Source organism: Macrosteles quadrilineatus, unplaced genomic scaffold (genome assembly GCF_028750875.1).
Source record: "Macrosteles quadrilineatus isolate MER2022 unplaced genomic scaffold, UCM_ALF_1.0 Scaffold_7__1_contigs__length_78375512, whole genome shotgun sequence".
Classification (NCBI taxonomy): domain Eukaryota; kingdom Metazoa; phylum Arthropoda; class Insecta; order Hemiptera; family Cicadellidae; genus Macrosteles; species Macrosteles quadrilineatus.
In genome coordinates, this window is record NW_026542600.1 from 75,442,664 (window position 1) to 75,461,488 (window position 18,825).

Below are 18,825 nucleotides of genomic sequence, written 5' to 3' on the forward strand. Positions count from 1 at the left end.
AATAAAATTGAATTTGAGGCATTTATAATTTTATTTTATGAACAGAACTATTTTTGCGATTAGTAAACCTTCATTGCCAAAGTGCTCTCTACTACAGCGCTGTTCACGGAGGAATTTAGAACTAAATGCCTCATTCGTACCTCCCCTAAGTCAGACCCACTTCGGACACAACCACAACCACTAGTGACTAGTAGCATTGAGTATAAACATAACATAAGTTATGTTTATACTCAATGCTAGTGCTCCGGTGATGCGCGATTGCGAGATGCAGATGTTACAATCGAACGTTTTGTTTGAACCTCTCGAGACGTTTCGATTGTATTTTTGCTTAGCGAGAGATTCTTACCGAGAGGCGCGCGCTATTTCGAATTAAAATTGCCGCTAAAACTAAAACACCTGTGTTATTCACCGATGGCATTCTTAAAGTAAATAAAATTTCCTATCGAATGGTGTCAATAATTTCTATAAAAACGATTATTTATTATTGAAGTTCAAAGTTGAAATAATTGTCCCGGACTTTGAACATATGATTACTTTAATTACGTTTTTGAAAGAAACATGTACCAACAACCACCAATATAAAACCTTACAAAGCACAAGATGAACGTACGTATATTCGTTTTAGGATGTGGTAAGTGTCTGTATGTTAGCTGTGTCTTTTGTTAATCTGGGCGTTTGATGAATGATTTGTGTTTTGTGATATTTATCTATACAAATTATCAATTTATTCGTGTTCCTTAAGAGTTTCTCGAAATTAAAAATATAAATTTACCGCCTTTATTTAAAAGTAGTATTTAGAAAAATAATTACAATACAATTCTTTTTAATTTTTCCAGTTTATAAAACAATCTTATTAAATATAGGTAAAAATGAAAAATTTAATTTGGGTGGTGAAATACATTTTAAATGTGCATTTTTCTTCGTTTTCTCGATTTATAAATAACATTTTAATACTAGTTTTAAGGCATTTATGGGCTAGGCAGGTGATTTTAAATAGTCAAAGTTAAGAAAAAATTCAAATCCGCGATCACTTTTTTTACACTAACAGCGTTGTTACAATTTAATTACTAACATAAAAAGTAAAACAATTTCTTGGCAAACAAATTAATGATTTTTGAGCTATATTGATATCATGTTGAGCTATACATTTTGATCTGTTTGCCCAAAGAAACTTTGAGTAAAAAGTGTACACGTTCAGTAATCATCGCGTCTTCTGACGCCAAAATGCGTTTACCATTCTTTTAAAGGATTAAAACTTGTTTTATTTCTCTTTAAGACAAAATTTTCAAATACACTTACAGTACTGATCATGATTTAAATTTAAATTTATGGATATAGTATTAAAAATAATATAAAACATAAGTATCCAATCCAAGTACGGCACCCGACTTCAATGAAACTACAGCGTGTCCTCTCAATAATGTTTAATCCTCCTAGGGGTTGACCCACAATAAGAGGTCTTTTTTTGTGTATTCATTGGTCTTACTTACTTCAAAACAGAGGAAGGTTTATGGATATTATTTACTTTATCTACGAAATAGTGACTTATACCACTCAATAAAAGACTATTCGACTATTGACGAGACAATATGTTTTACTAGCAAAATGTTTGAATTTAAATCGAAATGTTTATTATAACGAGACTAAAAGTTCTCGTAAATATTATTTTAACAGTATTATTTACCATTACTTTAAAATAATTTTCTATTTCTTTTGGCATGACGTAAATGTTTATTCATATGTCAGCAGTTTGTACATAATAGTCTATTATTCTATAAGAATTAATGATCTAGAAAATTACATCTTAGAAAATTACTACCGCGGCCTGGTAGAATTGGCAACGTCACAAGTGGTGTTGTTTAGTGACAGACGTCCCATAAGATAACATGGCAGACAGGTGACATCAGCTCATTAATTAAATAAAACATTCAGAATTGAAAACCAAAACAATATGAATTAAAAATCTATATCTGTACATTTTAAGCGGAGTCAATATTGTCATAGTCCATTAACCAGCAATCTTTCGTAAATTAAATACACAAATATACCATTAGCTGCTTCCAAACAAGATTCCTGTAAGTAAAATACATAGCTTTGTGGGTGATCTCTTTAACATAGACTGGTATGTTCTACTTCAAGGTGGTAATGCTAACCAAAAATTTAACCAGTTTTTAAATACTTTTCTAATGTTGGTTAACGAGTGGTTTCCCAAAAAACCCCTCCGGCCCCGTAAGAATCTAAAAAACTCCATCCAGCCCTATACAGACAATCCCACTTTACTAACCTTAAGAAAGTGGAAACTTTTAACCTATGATATGTACAAGGTATCCAAAACTCCTGAAGCTAAAGCAAGATATCTGCGAGTCAAAAATGAATACCAAGAAAGCCTTAAGCTTGCCAGATTTGAAAGTAATGTCAAATTCATTGAATCTGCACAAAATCCTTGTTCTGCAGCTTGGACGGTTATAAAGAGAGAAGTGGTTCCAACAAAACCTTTACAGCTGACCAACCTAACACCCAGTGAGTTCAACGAATTTTTTGTGAACTCGGTCCAACAGACCCGTGACGCTATTGGAATCCCCCCTACCTCTGGCCTAGAACTACTGGGAAAACATCCTCCACCTACTAGTACCTTTCACATGTCCCCAGTTTCATGTGATAAAGTCATATCTGTAGTGCAAGGGTTAAAGAATTCTTCTAGCAGAGACATATATGATATCTCTACTAGTTTTGTGAAACAGATAATTTTCTCTATAGTTAGCCCATTAACTTACTGTATCAATTGTTGTATTTTAGAAGGTATTTTCCCTGATGTTTTAAAAATTGCCAGGGTTGTGCCTATTCACAAGAAAGGCAATCCCAACCTGCCAGAGAATTTTAGACCAATTTCTATTCTGCCATCTTTCTCTAAGATCCTTGAGTTTATTATTAAAGAACAGCTCTCTCTGTATTTTGAAGCAAATAATCTGTTCTCAGCTGCCCAGTTTGGTTTCAGGCCTCACCGCAGCACTACTGATGCGGTTGACAAGTTAATAAAGGCAGCTTTTCAGTCTTTTGAGGATGGGGGCTTTGCTGGGGCCACTCTTTGTGACCTCAGCAAGGCCTTTGACATGGTGGATCATGACACCCTCCTGGGAAAGTTAAATTTCTATGGGGTTAAGGGGAAACTTTTTGAACTGTTTGAGTCATACCTGACTGGACGTGGGCAGCTGGTTTGTATAAATGGCAGACAATCCAGTGTACAGCAATTGACCCATGGTGTACCTCAGGGCTCAATTCTTGGTCCCTTACTCTTCAATGTCATGCTTAATGATCTCGCTTTGTGTTTGGGGCAAGGTGTCATCTGTTACGCAGATGATACTACACTCTTTGAAACTAGTAATGAACTGGGAGATCTTGAGGAAGCCATGAAACGATCTCTTGAGGGGGCATCGGCCTGGTTCCGAGCAAATCACTTTTTTCTAAATGAGACAAAGACTAAGTCAATAATCTTTAGCCTAAGAAACTTAGAACATAGTGTGAAATCTGTCAAACTTCTAGGCTTACATCTCGATAATAAAGTAGACTGGAATGACCAGATTAGCCATGTTTGTGCTAGACTTTCCAGAGCTCTGTGTCTACTCAGAAGACTGAGATATTTTGTACCAAAGGACTGGCTGAAAACTGCTTATATTGCTTTCTTTCAGAGTATTTTATTGTATGGCCTAAGGCTCTGGGGTGCCGCCTCTGGGGTCAAGAGAGTTCTGCGCTATCAAAAGAAAGCAGTTAGAGTAGTAGCTGGTGCTGATTACTTGGACCATTGCAAACCCATATTTGTAGCTGAGAACTTAATGACAGTTTGTAACCTCTATATTTTTCAGTCCTTGATCAAAATCAAGAAGGAATGGGATTCTCTTGAGCTGAGAGGCGACATCCATCCCTATAATACACGTAGGAAAAATGATATCAATTTACCACATGTTAGATTAAGTAAAGTTCAGATGTCGAATGAGATTCTAAGTTATAAGTTTTTTAATAAACTTCCTTTTGCAGCTCGGAACCTGCCGGACCCAAAATTTAGAAAAGGTGTTGAGGGGCTCCTTTTGGCAAACCCTTTGTACAAAAACAGAGAATTTTTTGATTTGAAAGAAGAACTTGTAAGTAGTTTTTTTTAGTTTTTCAACCGAGTGCTGTGTGCTGTTTTTTTTTTTTCTTCTCTTTGCATGGAGAGTTTCAGGAATGTAATTCTTTATATTGGTAAGAAACCTTGTACCATTGTCTTATTTTAGTTTCTATTCTTTTTTAGCTATAGTTGACTGACGTTTTCCAGCAATGTAACCACATTTTATGGAAATAAAAATTCTTGATTCTTGATTCTTGATTCTTGATTCTTGATTCTTGATTCAAACAAAACAGCTGTTACACCACTTGCGACGTTGCCACTTCGAAGGCCGCGGCCTGGATGGAGTTAAAGGTGGCCGTCAGTACGTCGAGTATTAACTGGTAAGTTAGTTCAGATCAGACGGAAACATAAGTGTAAGCATAGATAAAACATACTCCCTTAGTAGATTTCTCATCCTAATCGAACAGCTGAAGCACGGCCGCCTTAACTCTTAAACTTAAACTCCGTAGTTAAAGGCGGCCGTGGCTGAAGACAACTTTATTGTTAGTTCTGTATGGTTTATGTAGAGGTCATGTTTTGTTTACAATTTGTTTCCCGTTAATGCAGTCATTTAAAACCTCGTTTTACCAAATAATACAATCTAATCATAAACAATAAATTGTCCCCTAGTTATTTAACCAAACAGTAATGCACAAATCAAGAAATTTACCCTAAAATAATAGAAACAACATTTCGTCAACACTAACTTAGCGCCCAGTGTGGCGTACATGAACTAGACATGAAAAACGAGCTTCCAAATTTACAATGGGATGAGAGAGAAGTGTACTTGTGTTGTTTAATCTATGGTATAAGTCAAAACAACCAAAACAAAACTCAATGGAACGTGAGCTGAGCTTGAGCAATGAGTCAAAATCAATAATCATTCAATCATTGATTGGTCATTGATCAGTGGTGAAATATTGATTTGTGTTGAGGTATGTATTGAAATAATATTATGAAATATGAATTGAATTGAAATAATATTTTACCCTGCATGGTAAATTATTTTATTGAAGGCTAGGTCTATTTTCAGTAAAAGATTCATATCCTCTGAAATTGGTTGGATTTAAAAATAATTGTAGACAGGTTACAATACCGATCGGTAGGCCTACATAGGCACAGAAGACATAGGTTACTATACAATACCGGTACAACCCGTCAATCCTAGGCTAGGCTAGTTGCTAGTTGGACCTAGGGATGAGTATCGATAGGTCAACCATCGATGGTTGACGTCGGACTAAAAAATCGATGTTTTTTCATCTGCTTTTTGTACTCTCCCGTAACTTAGTGGAAAACATAATTATCTTTGGCCAAAAACATCAATGTTTAACAAAAACTTCGATGTAACAAAAAGAACCTACCATCGATTTCAAAAGCATAGAACATGTATAGAAAAAATCATTGTTTCGAAAACATCGACTATCGATGCTCATCCCTAGTTAGACCTAGTCTCGAGCGACTAGCGTAGAAACAACAGTTTAATTTTTAAACCTCTTCCTTCTTACAGTCTTTTGTAATACACTATCGTCAATACACAAAACTTAAACATTTAAATCAAGAACACGGATAAGTTTTACATTGTTTTTTACTTGAACAAATGTGCGGCCACACAACGGAGTAACTAACCCTAGTCCTGGTTATATTTAGGCTAGGCCTACTTGTTACTCATGCTACTATTGATATAGCGGCCCTCATCGATAACCGCGAAACTTGGATAGATTTTAAAAATCTTTTTTTATTTAAAAGAGTAAGTTAGGCTACAGTTCCACAGAGAACCTGCGATATATTATTGGATGAATAACAATAAATAAGCCTATCGTTATCCATCCGATTCAATGTTAATATCACAATAACATCTCAACGATTGATTATTGATTATTGATTACAATGAATTTAATTTTACCATATGATACAGGCCTAAATGAAAACAAAATATCAAAAACATTAACAAAGTTTTTTATTTATTTTATTAGGCCTATTAGTTTTTCTTTGCTATTTAAGAATGGAAATGAAAGAAACCATGAATCAGTGGGCCCGCGTTGCGGGGGGGCCTGCGAGCTAGGGGGGCCCTTTAGCCTTGACTGGGATTTTTGGGAAATTTTACCGGGACACGGACCCGCCATTGTGCGATAGGCTCAGCCCTATCATAACAATATTTACCTAACATTTTATGAAGACAATTTGTTAAAACCTGAAAGACCACTAGAACAAGTACCGTAGTTTACAACAGCTAAACTGACACTATTACTTGCCTGATCACTATAAATTCTCTACCAACCTAAGTAAGAATTGTCATCAGTCATGCAGGTTGCATCAACTGTCCTCGTGGACTGTGTGAAGGCGCTATAATAGTGCCGTATTTAAAACCAATGTGGCTCCAGGCCTAGGAGGATAAAACATTACTGTTAATCCTCTTAGCCCCCGGCGGGTCACACCAGAGAGGGCCCTCAATGCTGATTCAACTAAATGAACTTGACATTTTTTTTACAATCATATCGGCGAATTAACCTAGGTGTTAAGTAGGACACTAGCTAATAAATATTTTTTTTCTTTCATTGATGCTAGCCTGAGAGATCAAGCACAAAGTCAGAAAATCAATCTCAAGCTGATTTTCACAGTACTCAATACAATAATGCCCAATTAAAAGTAAAAGCTTTTATGTCCGCGAGAATCATGCTCACGAAATTGAAAGATAAGGCCTAGACGCTTTTGCCGCTATTGCAAATATCTACGACAACATTTCTCCGCGGGTGACAGTGACGATGTCTCAGCGACCGCAGGAGATGTTCAATATTTTGCCATGATTGCGGAAGACGATAAGGACGTTTCTTTTTCCGCGAGATATATCTCTCGTAGGTATTTTGCCGCGGTTGAGCAAAAAATGATTTCCCCGTCACCACGGATCACGGGAGATATTAGGGATTGGGCCGTGTACGCAGAGACAATGATGTGGTTATCTGATGATGTCATAGGTTTGGTTGCAATCGTGGTCGACTATGATAGGCTAATCTTCATGCGTAGGCTTTCGCGGCCGGTGTCATTGGAATCCATGGTGATGGTTTTCGACGTGAGTCTCAGCCTAGCCAATAAGGATGCCACTTCATAGTAAGTGCAAACTGTATAAATGCACAAAAAAGTGTTATTCAGCTTTTTGAATTATTATGGTTGTCATGAACAACTAAAGAATTTCAATTTTTGTAATCAAATTGGGTTTTTGTTTTATTGTAAAGAGTTTTCAAAGTAGCATAGTAGTTTGGCTGCATATTTTTTGGGACTTCATGATGATTGTGATAACAGGCTAGAGATATAAGGAGGACACAAACACTTACTGATGGAAGTGATAAGAGTTTGGACTTGATTTCCCTTTAGTTTAATGAGCTGCAGACAAGCCATATGTCAGGCTTTTGCAGCATGGTGTATAATGATATGTAAAAAATGTGTGTTCAATTTGTTTCAAATAAATAAATAAAGAGCGAAATGTCTGGCAGTGAAATACAATTGACGACGCGGTTGACGCCGAAAAACCATCACCATGGATTTCTATGATAGGCTAATGTTTCTTCCATGACTACGGGAAGTATTCACGATTTTGCCGTGATCATGGAAGATGACGATGACGCCTCGGTGCCTCGGGAGATGCCGTGCCAAGCTAAGGTGCAAGTTAAGGCGGTAATACATGTGATGTTTTTAAAGATTATTGGGAGAGGGGGGCCCGGCAAACAAACTTGCGGGGGGGCCTGCGGGCTCTTATCACGGCCACTGCCATGAATTTGTGATTTCTATGTGGTTACCGTATGAACAGTATCAATATTACAGGCCTACCCTGGTTTGTAGGGTTTTTTTAGTTTATATTTCCTTGTTCCTTTTACATTCAGTTATTTAAGTTCTTGTTTTGTTTATTATTTGTTTTCATAATGTTCATAACATTAAGTTTACGGTATTTTGTTTTTGTCTAAATATTGGTATATTTAGAGGGTCCATTCAATAAGTATCGGAACTGTTTCACTATAGCCTCAAAAGAGCAGTGGAGGGGGGTCCAATCAGTTGGGTTTGATAGAGGGGTCCTTCACCATTCAGGAGCACTTTAGTGAACGCCTACGGACTTTTGTTGAAACAGAAGGTCGATATTTGCTCCAAGTGTTTTTTTCATTAGGTCGTCACGCCAACGTGGAGCGTACTGTCGAGTAACGCTGTAAAGTTTAGCTATAAGCTCAGAAAATCTGTGTCGGAGTACCCTTGCCCTCAACATGGACATTTTGTTCACAATACTGGGACACCCAGGTAATAAGGTTGTCCAGAAAATTTGGATCTTGCTGGACGCAGTCCAAAATTTCTTGCGAAATCTCCACCCTTGACATTTTTTGTTCCTCACTCAGGACTTTCGTCACCAGCTTCTCATCGCCAAATTCTTCGTTATGATAGTGGGGACAGTTCCCACTGAAGGGCCGGTCTTCTCACTGGTGTGGGCAATGGTTAGACACCTGTCAGAATCCAAAACTTCTTTCACTTTGATCTCGTGAGCCTTAGTTCGAGCTGTTGTTGGGCGTCCGGCCTTCCATAATTATTTGAATAAATGAATTAATTTCCCATATCACAAAACATTTAACAATCAAAATAATTGTTGAGAAATTAAAACTGGTCACTTTTTCAAGTAGTGTGACCATGGTTACAAAGTTAAACATATATAATAATTAATAAATTGTTTAGCCTAGCATCAGATGACAAATATTTCATCCGCCTGCTGTAACATCTGGGAAAACTTAGACTAAGAAAGTATTTAAAAAATACACATAAAATAAGTTAACATAATCTTATACTAAAGAGTTGGCGAGATGACCTACATCCTGTTGAAAACTAAGCCAACTAAGCTTCTTTTACAAAAATATTTAAAATTTCTTATATTTTCAATATTGTTGAAAGTTGAAATTTTGGACCCAAGTATTGAAATGAATAACTAAAAAAAGTTTTGTTTACTTTGGGCAATTTGATAGATTTATTTGTAAAACTTCTTGTACTGTGAGGATGATTTGGAATTATATTTTCTCTATTTCCACTCCGGATGCAAGAAAAGATTTTGAGTTGTTCTTACCTTCTCTAACTTATTACTGTTTTGTAAGTACCTCTCCAGCAAGGCAAGGCATATTGTAATCTTGAATTTATCAATGCGAAATAAAGCGTTCGTAAAAGTGAGGTGTTACACAAATTTCATAGAAAATAGAAATTTATAATTTGTGATCTTAATTTTGAGTGTAGTTCTAAAATATTGGGTTCAAAAGTAAGTTTCTCATCAAGCAAAACTCCCAAGTATGTAATCGATTTAACTTTTTCTAAAGGTTGGCAGGTACATAAGTGGATATTGCAGGTAGGGGAATGAAAAATTAAAAAAGAATGGGTGTCAAAACAAAAGAAGCCAAAATTAACATATTTTGTCTTACTATAGTTCGGCCGCTTAGAAAACGACCTGCACGCTAATGCTAAACCAATGCTGGAGGAGGTCGCTTTCTAAGCGGCCGAACTATAACATTTACTTGCATTTTGTTTATGGAGCACCGTTTTCTGAGTAATAAAAGATCATAGTTGATTGAATCTGCAAGGAGAACAGTATCCTTTTTAGTGTATTTGGGCCTCTCAACAACTCTTGTGTGGCTTAAAGCATCATCAAAAAATAACATAACGATAAAAACGTAAGTGAAAGAGTACCTGAATCTTACCTAGCCAAGAGTAAAAACCAAAACAGCACACTCAGCAAACCATGTGTTAAAAGACATATCTACACATTTTCTTATAAGTTTACAAAATTCATCCACACTATCTGTCCACACTGACAGCGATGGAATAAATAAATGAGTCATATAGGCCTATGTTAATACCATAATTATCTCTTGTTGAAGCATGTCTGTCATTGTGAGTAAATCGTTCACTGATTAGTTTCAATCCACGTCTTATGTCAATTCCTGATTTCAATAATTCTAGGGTCTACAGATCCTTTTGTTGCTTAGTGCATCATTATAACAGTTTTTACTTAGGACTTCATGCAATATGGCCTTGTCAAATTGGATGAATCTGTCAGAGATGGTTAATGTGGATGTAAAAATTGAATTTTGTAGTTTAAATATCTAGTCCTTTTAAACATAATCACCTAACCTAGCCCTACTGCTGTAACAAGCTGTTAAAGAGGTGGCCTTATTCTAACAGAAAAGAAGCGTCCAGCAATACCCAGCCTTTAATCAGATCATGTTAATGAAACCAGAAAAAAATACTAATACATAAAAAATAATAAGTATTGACAAATTTAACTAGTTTTAATTACTGGTGAAAGTAAGACAAATGAAAGAATTGAAACATGCATACAGTTGAACTTTAGAGGGTCTCAATAAGTGCCTTATTTGAATTCCAGGAAGTGTAGGTTAGCTGGGTCGCCTATTCCAACGTGTGTATTAGCTTGATAAATAGACTATCGTATCTGTAACTTAGGTTTTCTCTCTGTTATTGTTCTGTATATTTGCAACTATTTTAAATAAAAGTAGTACAATAGGAGTCTAGGCAGGACTGAAATGTTTACACGCAATGTGCAAACGTCAAATTGACACTCACTGTACAGTATACAGTAGGTTTATCAGGCCAGTCTTATTTTCAGCAAGCACCCGAAACTTAAGTGCAACTTAATTTTTAATTTAGTTAAGATAATTAAATTAAAATATAAAGGTTTATTATAATTTTTTTATCAGTAAATAATTTTGCTGGGAGTAAGGTATAAAGGGTATTAATTATTATTTGTTCTATTTACAGGATTTGATCTACATACAGGATGGCAACAAAAGAAGACCTTGAACATGAATTTGAACTCTTTTGGGCTAATTCAGATAGAAGGAGGAAACATGCCCCCAACAACCAAAAAATTAGTAAGATGCACGAGTGGGGTAAAACCAATAAGTTACCCGAGAAATCGCCCACTCTTAACGCCCTTATAAATGTATGTAGATGTAGTGTGTAGATGTGTTAGATGTAAGTAGACTTTTCAGAATGTTTTAGATTTCAGTTGGTTTGCACAGAGTAGGCAGATAATTTTTCAGCAAATTTCTCCCAAAGGGAAGTTAAATTAAGAAAGCTTTTACCGTAGATGGCACAATAAGACCCAGACTTGGAACTCTTTTCTTTTAGCGAATTTCCCATATAGGGAATAAGCTATTACCGTAGTACTCATGGTAAGACCTGGACCCGGGACCGATTTACTTTTTTGTTTTGAGGTCCCTAGAGGCCAAAAACACCATCGGTAACGGGGGTTTACGGGGGGTTTTATGGGGTAAAAATAGGTTTTTCCCATTTTTGACCCAAAAAACATAAAATTTAGCAATTTCTTTCCAAACCATTTTGTAGAGCTTAAAAAAAAAATAATTTAGTATATTGAAGCGCTATTATGCTCCTAATGGTTACGGAGAAAATTCAAAAAAATTGTAAATTTAAAATTTCCATGTTATTCTTATGGAGAATAAGTAAACTGTTGTAGTTTGCTTGTTTATGAACATATTTTGATCAAATTTGGAAAATGTTTTTATTTCTTACTAACTATTAACATTTTACAAAAAAAAAAAAACAGTTTTACCCTCCCTGATGCAGCAAACCTAAGTACTTGTTAAAACTAATTCTATTTAAATCGGGAATAAATGTTATATTTTTAAGTAGGCCTAGACATTTCAGTGTAAATCCAATCAGTCAAATGGAAATTCGCTTAGTCTGCAGGTTTGCTGCGGCGGGGGTATTTTTATTTTAACTTTGTTTCAGAGCAACGATGTAAAACATGAAAACATTCTGCCTGAAGAATGCAACATAAACACATTTGAGAAAATATTGGATGAACTGAGTGTTGCATACAAAACAGTAGAAGTACCTATTGATCCCAAGTTTAAAGGCCTGAATACCAATACTAGTAAGAGATATTTTAAAGATATTTTTACACGTTCATTGCACATATAGGATTTTGAAGTCGAATTTGTACCATTTACATCTATTTAAAATTATAGTTTTCTCTATACATTGCATAGAATCTTGAAGATTTCTGGGTATTTTTATGTTTTGTGCTCTAAGAAAGCTAAAACGAATCCAATATCAATTTCTGTCTGTCTGTCTATTTGTTTGTTTGTTTGTCAGTAATGCCAGAGATGCCAATTTACACTCTTTACTTCCGGAAAACTGCAGAGCTGCATCTAAAATGCACAAATTTAGATTAATTGTTCTCGTAGTTATCTCTTAATTATTCACTTTATTCTGTATATACTGAACTGGTGAGAATGTCTTTGACTGTCTAAACCTGGCCTAAATTATTTGTAAACCAAATAATGAATGACAAAAGCCAGTTTATAGCAATATTTATTTTTTGTAACTTTAACCACATACCTCATGTATCTAATGCTAATTGATTTAAAGAAATATTCTTCCTGCAAACCATCACCATTGACTAATTGATACTCAAGTAGACAGCCCATGTATATAGACCAGCTGTAAGCAATTTTTTATTAAAGAAAACTTAGTTGTGAGCCAGTAACAAAATGAGCGCTAGTGTCTAAAGTTATATTTTCTACCTTATTTTTTATTGCTGACATAGTTGATCGGTCATAACTGTTGCTATAGCTCACAATAAGTTGTTCCAGTTTGTCTTGGTAAAAAAGTTTGTGTATTCAACATAAAATAGTATTTTAGATCAGCACAATATGTCGGTGGCTCATATCAACTACGACAATTTTGATAAAAAACTGACGACAGCTTTAACATGGGGATGGAATGTCTAGTTGTATCAATATTCAAAGCCGTCACTGTATTGCTTAAATTAGAAGTTGTTTCCTTTCCATGTTGATCTTTAAAACTTGTATTAAACTTATTTTATGGTCACATTACCGTTTTATCAAAATTACCTTTTAGAACTTCATTATACATACTATACAGTCTTTTCAACAATATTTTGGATAACTTTAATGAATAAGTGAACATAATGTTATTTCCAACGGAATAATTGCTACACAATGTACAGACATAGAAACATAAAGGCAAATAGATAGAATTAGGTTAAGCCCCCTAATTTGGCTTGTTTTCAATATTATTTACATTAAATTATTATCAGTCAAAAAATCCACAAACCAGTTTTGGTAAGTATAGTGTAATGTCAAAAAATGTTGCTTGCTTGAAATGGGAATAGTAATTGTCTATCATTTAATAATCATTTTAAAATTCCTGTTCATCCAAAACCAAGCAACATTTTGACAGCAGCAAAAGTCACAGCTCATGTAATAGTAAGATAAGCTGGTTTGTTAATTAATATAATAGGATTCCATTCGCCTAGTACATATTCCTGTTACATCTAAAACTACTTAACTATTTTAAACAAAAACTTTGTTTGCCTTTATTACATGGGTTTTACATGAATTTCAAATGCCTAACAAAAAAGTTGTTTGTGTAACTATCACACTTAGTTCTATGATATGTTTGACATGACAGTTCTCAGTTCTCAGTGTGGGGCTTTTGTACATAACATTTACTCTCAAGCTAAAATCACTTTATCAAATTTGTTGAAGTAGAGTTTATTTTGATGTCATTAGTTTGAGTGTGTTACAAAATCCCGTTTATTTATAGGGACGTTCTAAATGATTTTAAGATAAAGTTAATTTAATGCCTTAGCTTAAATTAACCGGGAACCATTTTTAGTTGTCTAGAGGCAGAAAATTTCTAAAGTTAGTTTATTGTAGACAATTTTACTGTCAACCATAAAGCTGAAGAGATTAGCCTTAGTACTAAGATTTTATTACACCACTATTCAAGATTTTTGTGCTTGTATTATTTATCATAGATACCAAAGTTTTTTTTATTATTTTAAGACGCAAGACGCTACAGTTTTCAGTGTTTATTTTTTATTTTAACTGTAATGATTTTATGTAAGTTTGTGTATTTTTTGTTCTAGAAAACGTAATGATAGACATTAGCACCATACCGCCTTTCACATTTGACGGATCAGGATCAAATAAAGTCCAAGCCTTACACTTAGCTGCTAGGAAAGGTATCAAATTCTTGATAGCCATAAGCAGTGATATTGTGATACTGTGAACCATTCCTACATATTTGAACTTAACACTTGTTGGACAGAATGTATGATCACACCAGGTTTCATTGTGAAATGTCAATATTGTCAAGTTTTACAACTGAGCTTTCCAAGTGCTGTAGGTTTTGAATACTACCTTGATCGTAGTGAATTTTGAAAACAGTATTGTTAGTTAACGTGTTATATCCGAATTTTTGTTTGTTTGAACTTGACACGTGTTGGACAGAATGTTTGCTCACACCAGGTTTCATTATGAAATGTTAATATTGCCAAGTTGTATAGCTATATTTTCTAACTGCTGTAGGTAGTGAATAATACCTTGAATAATAATTAATTTTGAAAACATTATTGTAAGTAAATTTTCCAATAGTCACCTGACAGTGGCCTTCCTTGCTCTGATTATAGCACAGAAAGTTGCTATTTGCTGCATTTAATTACTTTTGCCGCACACTGTTTTTTTTTTTTTTTTTTGCCGCACACCAGTATTCCAACCAAACAACACAACACAGCGGACTTTTACTAGGCACGTAATATGTGTACGCTTGAAAATAAGTTGGCAACACTTTTTACGACTACGATCAGCTGGTGCAGCACTTCCCATTTCGTTCAATGTTTAGATTTAACCTAACCTAAAAACGTGTTGTACAGTGTTTGAAAGACTAATTATTTATATGTTAAAGGCGGGTTACACACCGGTATCTCCGACATGATGTCGCAGATATTTTTCGTGCCTGCGACATGCCCCTCGAAAACCAACCTATGTTAACTTATAAAGCTATACACACCAGTGTCGCAGACACGTTGCCTGCGACTCGTGTCGCAGACACGTGTCTCGAGCGAACCAACCGGTCGGTGTATGGACAGACATGTCTCGTGTCTCTTGGTCCCGCGCATGCGCAGAACACATTTCTAGTAGTTTTGGCGCTTTTTTACTTACTTAGTTGCCTTATGGTGTGAAATGTAGTATTGTGATATTATAATACTTCAATTGACACCATAAGGAAATTACGTAAGTACTGTAATACAATTAATTAGAATGTATTTTGGAAAAATTACCATGAAGTTATCTTAAATGTTTTTGTAGAAAGAACAACAGCAACAACACATCATCTTTTTCTGACGATGACATAATTTAAACTGATGAATGTTGTGATTCCTTCACTTTCATGTCGCCAGCACGTGCCTCTTCCCATGGTTGTATTTTATTATATGTCGCAGACATCATGCCCGCGATATCAGAAATATCTGCGACATTATGTCTGCGATACCGGTGTGTAACCCGCCTTATAGTAACTGTAGGAACAATATAATGTGTAACGCGAGTGCAAACTGCCTTTGCTGCACTTCGAGTGTGGAAAGTTTCTCGAGTGCAGCAAAGGCAATTCGCACTCGTTACACATTATATTTTTTCTACAGCTATTATAAAGCATAGAAATAATTAGTCTTTCAAACACTAAACAACATGTAATAGGTTAGGTTAAATTCAAGCATTGAACGAAATTGGAAACACTGCAACAGCTGATTGTAGTTGTAGTATCTTTAAGTGTTGCCAAACTATTTACAAGCATACACAGATTACGTGCATAATAAAAGCACGCTGTTTTGTGTTGTTAACTTCAGTAAAAATCAATTTTAAACAAACAATCAAAAGAATGTGCAATTAGAAGTGTTATACTTCGCAAATCTGCAGAATATATTCCCTTGTTGTATTAAATAGTCAGCTGGCCAGTTGTCAACAAAAGGAGGTGCTTTAAGGAGTCTGGTAACCCAAAAACCTAAAATATTAAATAGTTTTTTTCTTAAATCCCGAGACTTTGCATTGCTTGTAGTGAGAATCATATAAACAAAAAGGTGCACAATCACAGCCTCGCTTCTTTGAAAACAAAATAAAGAACCATCAAAAAACCAATTTTGTTAGATTTTTGACAAATTTTCTCCCAATGTTTACTTTTACATTTGATGAAATAACGATCAGCTGTTTGGATTATTTCTCACTTCTAGCTGTCACTGATTTGTTAACATTAAATATAGTTTACAAATACCGCAACCATTTCCGATCAAGTTTTGTAAGCACATCCAAACCAAGTGAGATTAAAAACTTTGTGCCTTACTTATCCGGTTTAATTAATCGCAAGTGCAACGATTGTTCTTGAGTTTTGATAATCGGGGAAAAGACCGTGAATCAGTGTTGTATAGTGCTGGGAAACTTACATTTTTTTAATCATCATCACCAATAGCTTACAAAAAAGGTTTCCACTAATTGATGGCGCTTCAAGGACAGTTGTGTAAAGTGCAAAGTAAAAAATCACAACTGCAGTGGGTGATAGTAAATGTTGCTGCGATCTTGGAAGATCTTTCTGATTTCGCTGTGATCGTAACAGAGGTTTAACTTACAGATGTAGCTAAACTTGCTTTTCCAATTTGTCACTTTTGGTTTCTACTTGCCTCTTTGTGCTGCAATCGCTGGACCATACCGCAAATCTTGGCCCTTAGCCTATCTCTTGGGTAGACCCTACGTAGGCCTAATTATTCACAACCACATTTCGACAACGATATCGGTACTTTTCCCTAGAATACATAGCCTTCGTACTTAGAAATTAAAACTACAAACGTCCAAAACCACAGATCTGTGCGATTGTTTTAACATTTCCTCTGAATGTTTGCTAGATATACTGATAATCGTTTAGAGATTACATAATCTTTTAAATAAGAAACCTTTGTTTGGAAAAAGGTGGTTTCTTCAAACTGTCATTAATATGTCAACATTAAAAGTTGCTTATAAATAATGCTTTAATTGGAAATAACTTTGATTTTCAAAAACCCAAAACCAAGGGAGATTAATATTAATAACTTTGGTACTGATACCACATCAACTGAAAGATTTTTTGAGCAAACCATCATGAATGTTTAAAGCATTGCAGTACAACAGCTGTGGGAGCTATTAAAACTATGTCATCCGCATACATTAAAATATTTATTTTCTGACCTCCAAATAAACATCCGCCCTCAAAAAATTCTGGCAAATCATTTATAAATATTGAGAATAAAGTAGGGCTAAGATTACAACCCTGTTTTAAACCCATCTTGGACTCAAAACTACTTGTAATGCCGTTTTTACACCATACAGAAACATTGGTTCTATCGTAAAGATTTTCGAGAAGCTTGGCAAATTTGGTTGAAACTCCTATACTAAATAATTTATAAATTAAGGCCTTTCTGTCTATAGTGTCAAAGGCAAAAAAATAAAATCCACACATGTTCCTTGTGTAATTTAAACGAGAATGAATCTGCTTTACACTTTGTGGCTAGTTGCCCTGTGTTCAATGACTTGCGACTCTTGTATTTTGGTAAACAAAAAATACAATATGAGGAGTTTGTGGATTATTTTAATGGGAAGGATTGGCGGGGCCTTGGGAGTTTTTTAAAAATTGCATGGAAACGTAGATGGGAGCTAGTTAGGGAATTTAATTTTTAAAATTTTGTATTACAATATGTTTAGAGTATAAATATATGTGTATATATGCATACATGTGTATGTGTATATATCTATGTATATGTGTGCATAAAGAAGTGTTATTTTATTTTGTTTTAGTGCTCAGTATGTTGATTTATGTGGGACAATTTTATTTCATTAATATTGAATGGACATTAATGCCAACCCAGCAGACGGTCGTATGACCATTGTTGTATGTGCATGTATAAATTATCGCACCCATTTCATGTAGCCTACTGTACATAGTATGTATTCAATAAAGCACTTTTCTATTCTATTCTATTCTATTCTATTTTAAAGCATTGCGTTGTTAACGTATCAATGTTTTGTGGCCTGTGTATTTATTTATTTATATATTTGCCAACCAGGGTGTCCACATTCTGGAAAGTCAGGGATAGTCATGGAAAGTCATGGAAAAAATTCTGGTCATTGAAAGTCATGGAAATAGGCAAAAGGTCATGGAAAGTCATGGAAATTCCCCATGATGGATGATTTGAGGGAACTATTCAATGCTCTAGTCCGCCGTAACTCCGAGTACTGCAGCATTTTTCAGGATTTTTCACAAATTTTCGACAATTCAATTTATTACAGTTGTATTATTTTATGATTTTTGAGTTTGTATTAGTTCATTGTTGTACCATTGTACTCCATTGTTGTCTGTTAATACATATTTCAGTAGTTTCTGCAAAATCTAGGCAGTTTTATTTGTGTGTGTATGTTATATTATAATTTGAGTAAAGTTCGTGAGTCATGGAAATCGATGGTAAATGGTCATGGATAGTCATGGAAAGTCATGGAAATTAATGACAAATTTTCTGTGGACACCCTGCCAACAGATTAACAGCTATAATAGAGTTTGATTACAAGGACAGTTTGAATTGGTCGTAAGTACTATAGTTATTTTTTTAACTGTAAACGTTGGTTTTTGGTACTGGTACTTTTCCTTAGACCCGATGGTTGCAGTAAGAATCATTTTTACGTACAAATACATCACTATTTACAACTTACTGATCATTAGTGCTGCGCCTTATTCCTTATTAAATTTAATTGATGTCTTACTGTATAATTTTTGCGTTTTCTGTCTGGACTTCAAACTGTTGGTTT

At 34.9% G+C, this 18,825-nt stretch overlaps 1 protein-coding gene across 1 annotated transcript; it reads left to right on the forward strand.

The window, feature by feature from the left end:
* The first annotated feature begins 4,980 nt into the window (after positions 1-4,980).
* On the forward strand, positions 4,981-14,571 carry LOC128998529 (uncharacterized). The gene is made up of 4 exons (XM_054424702.1): positions 4,981-5,076; positions 10,931-11,114; positions 11,924-12,068; positions 14,091-14,571. Exons 2-4 carry the CDS (start codon positions 10,950-10,952, stop codon positions 14,231-14,233), a joined length of 453 nt encoding a protein of 150 aa, XP_054280677.1. The 5' UTR covers positions 4,981-5,076; positions 10,931-10,949; the 3' UTR covers positions 14,234-14,571.
* Positions 14,572-18,825: the final 4,254 nt, after the last annotated feature.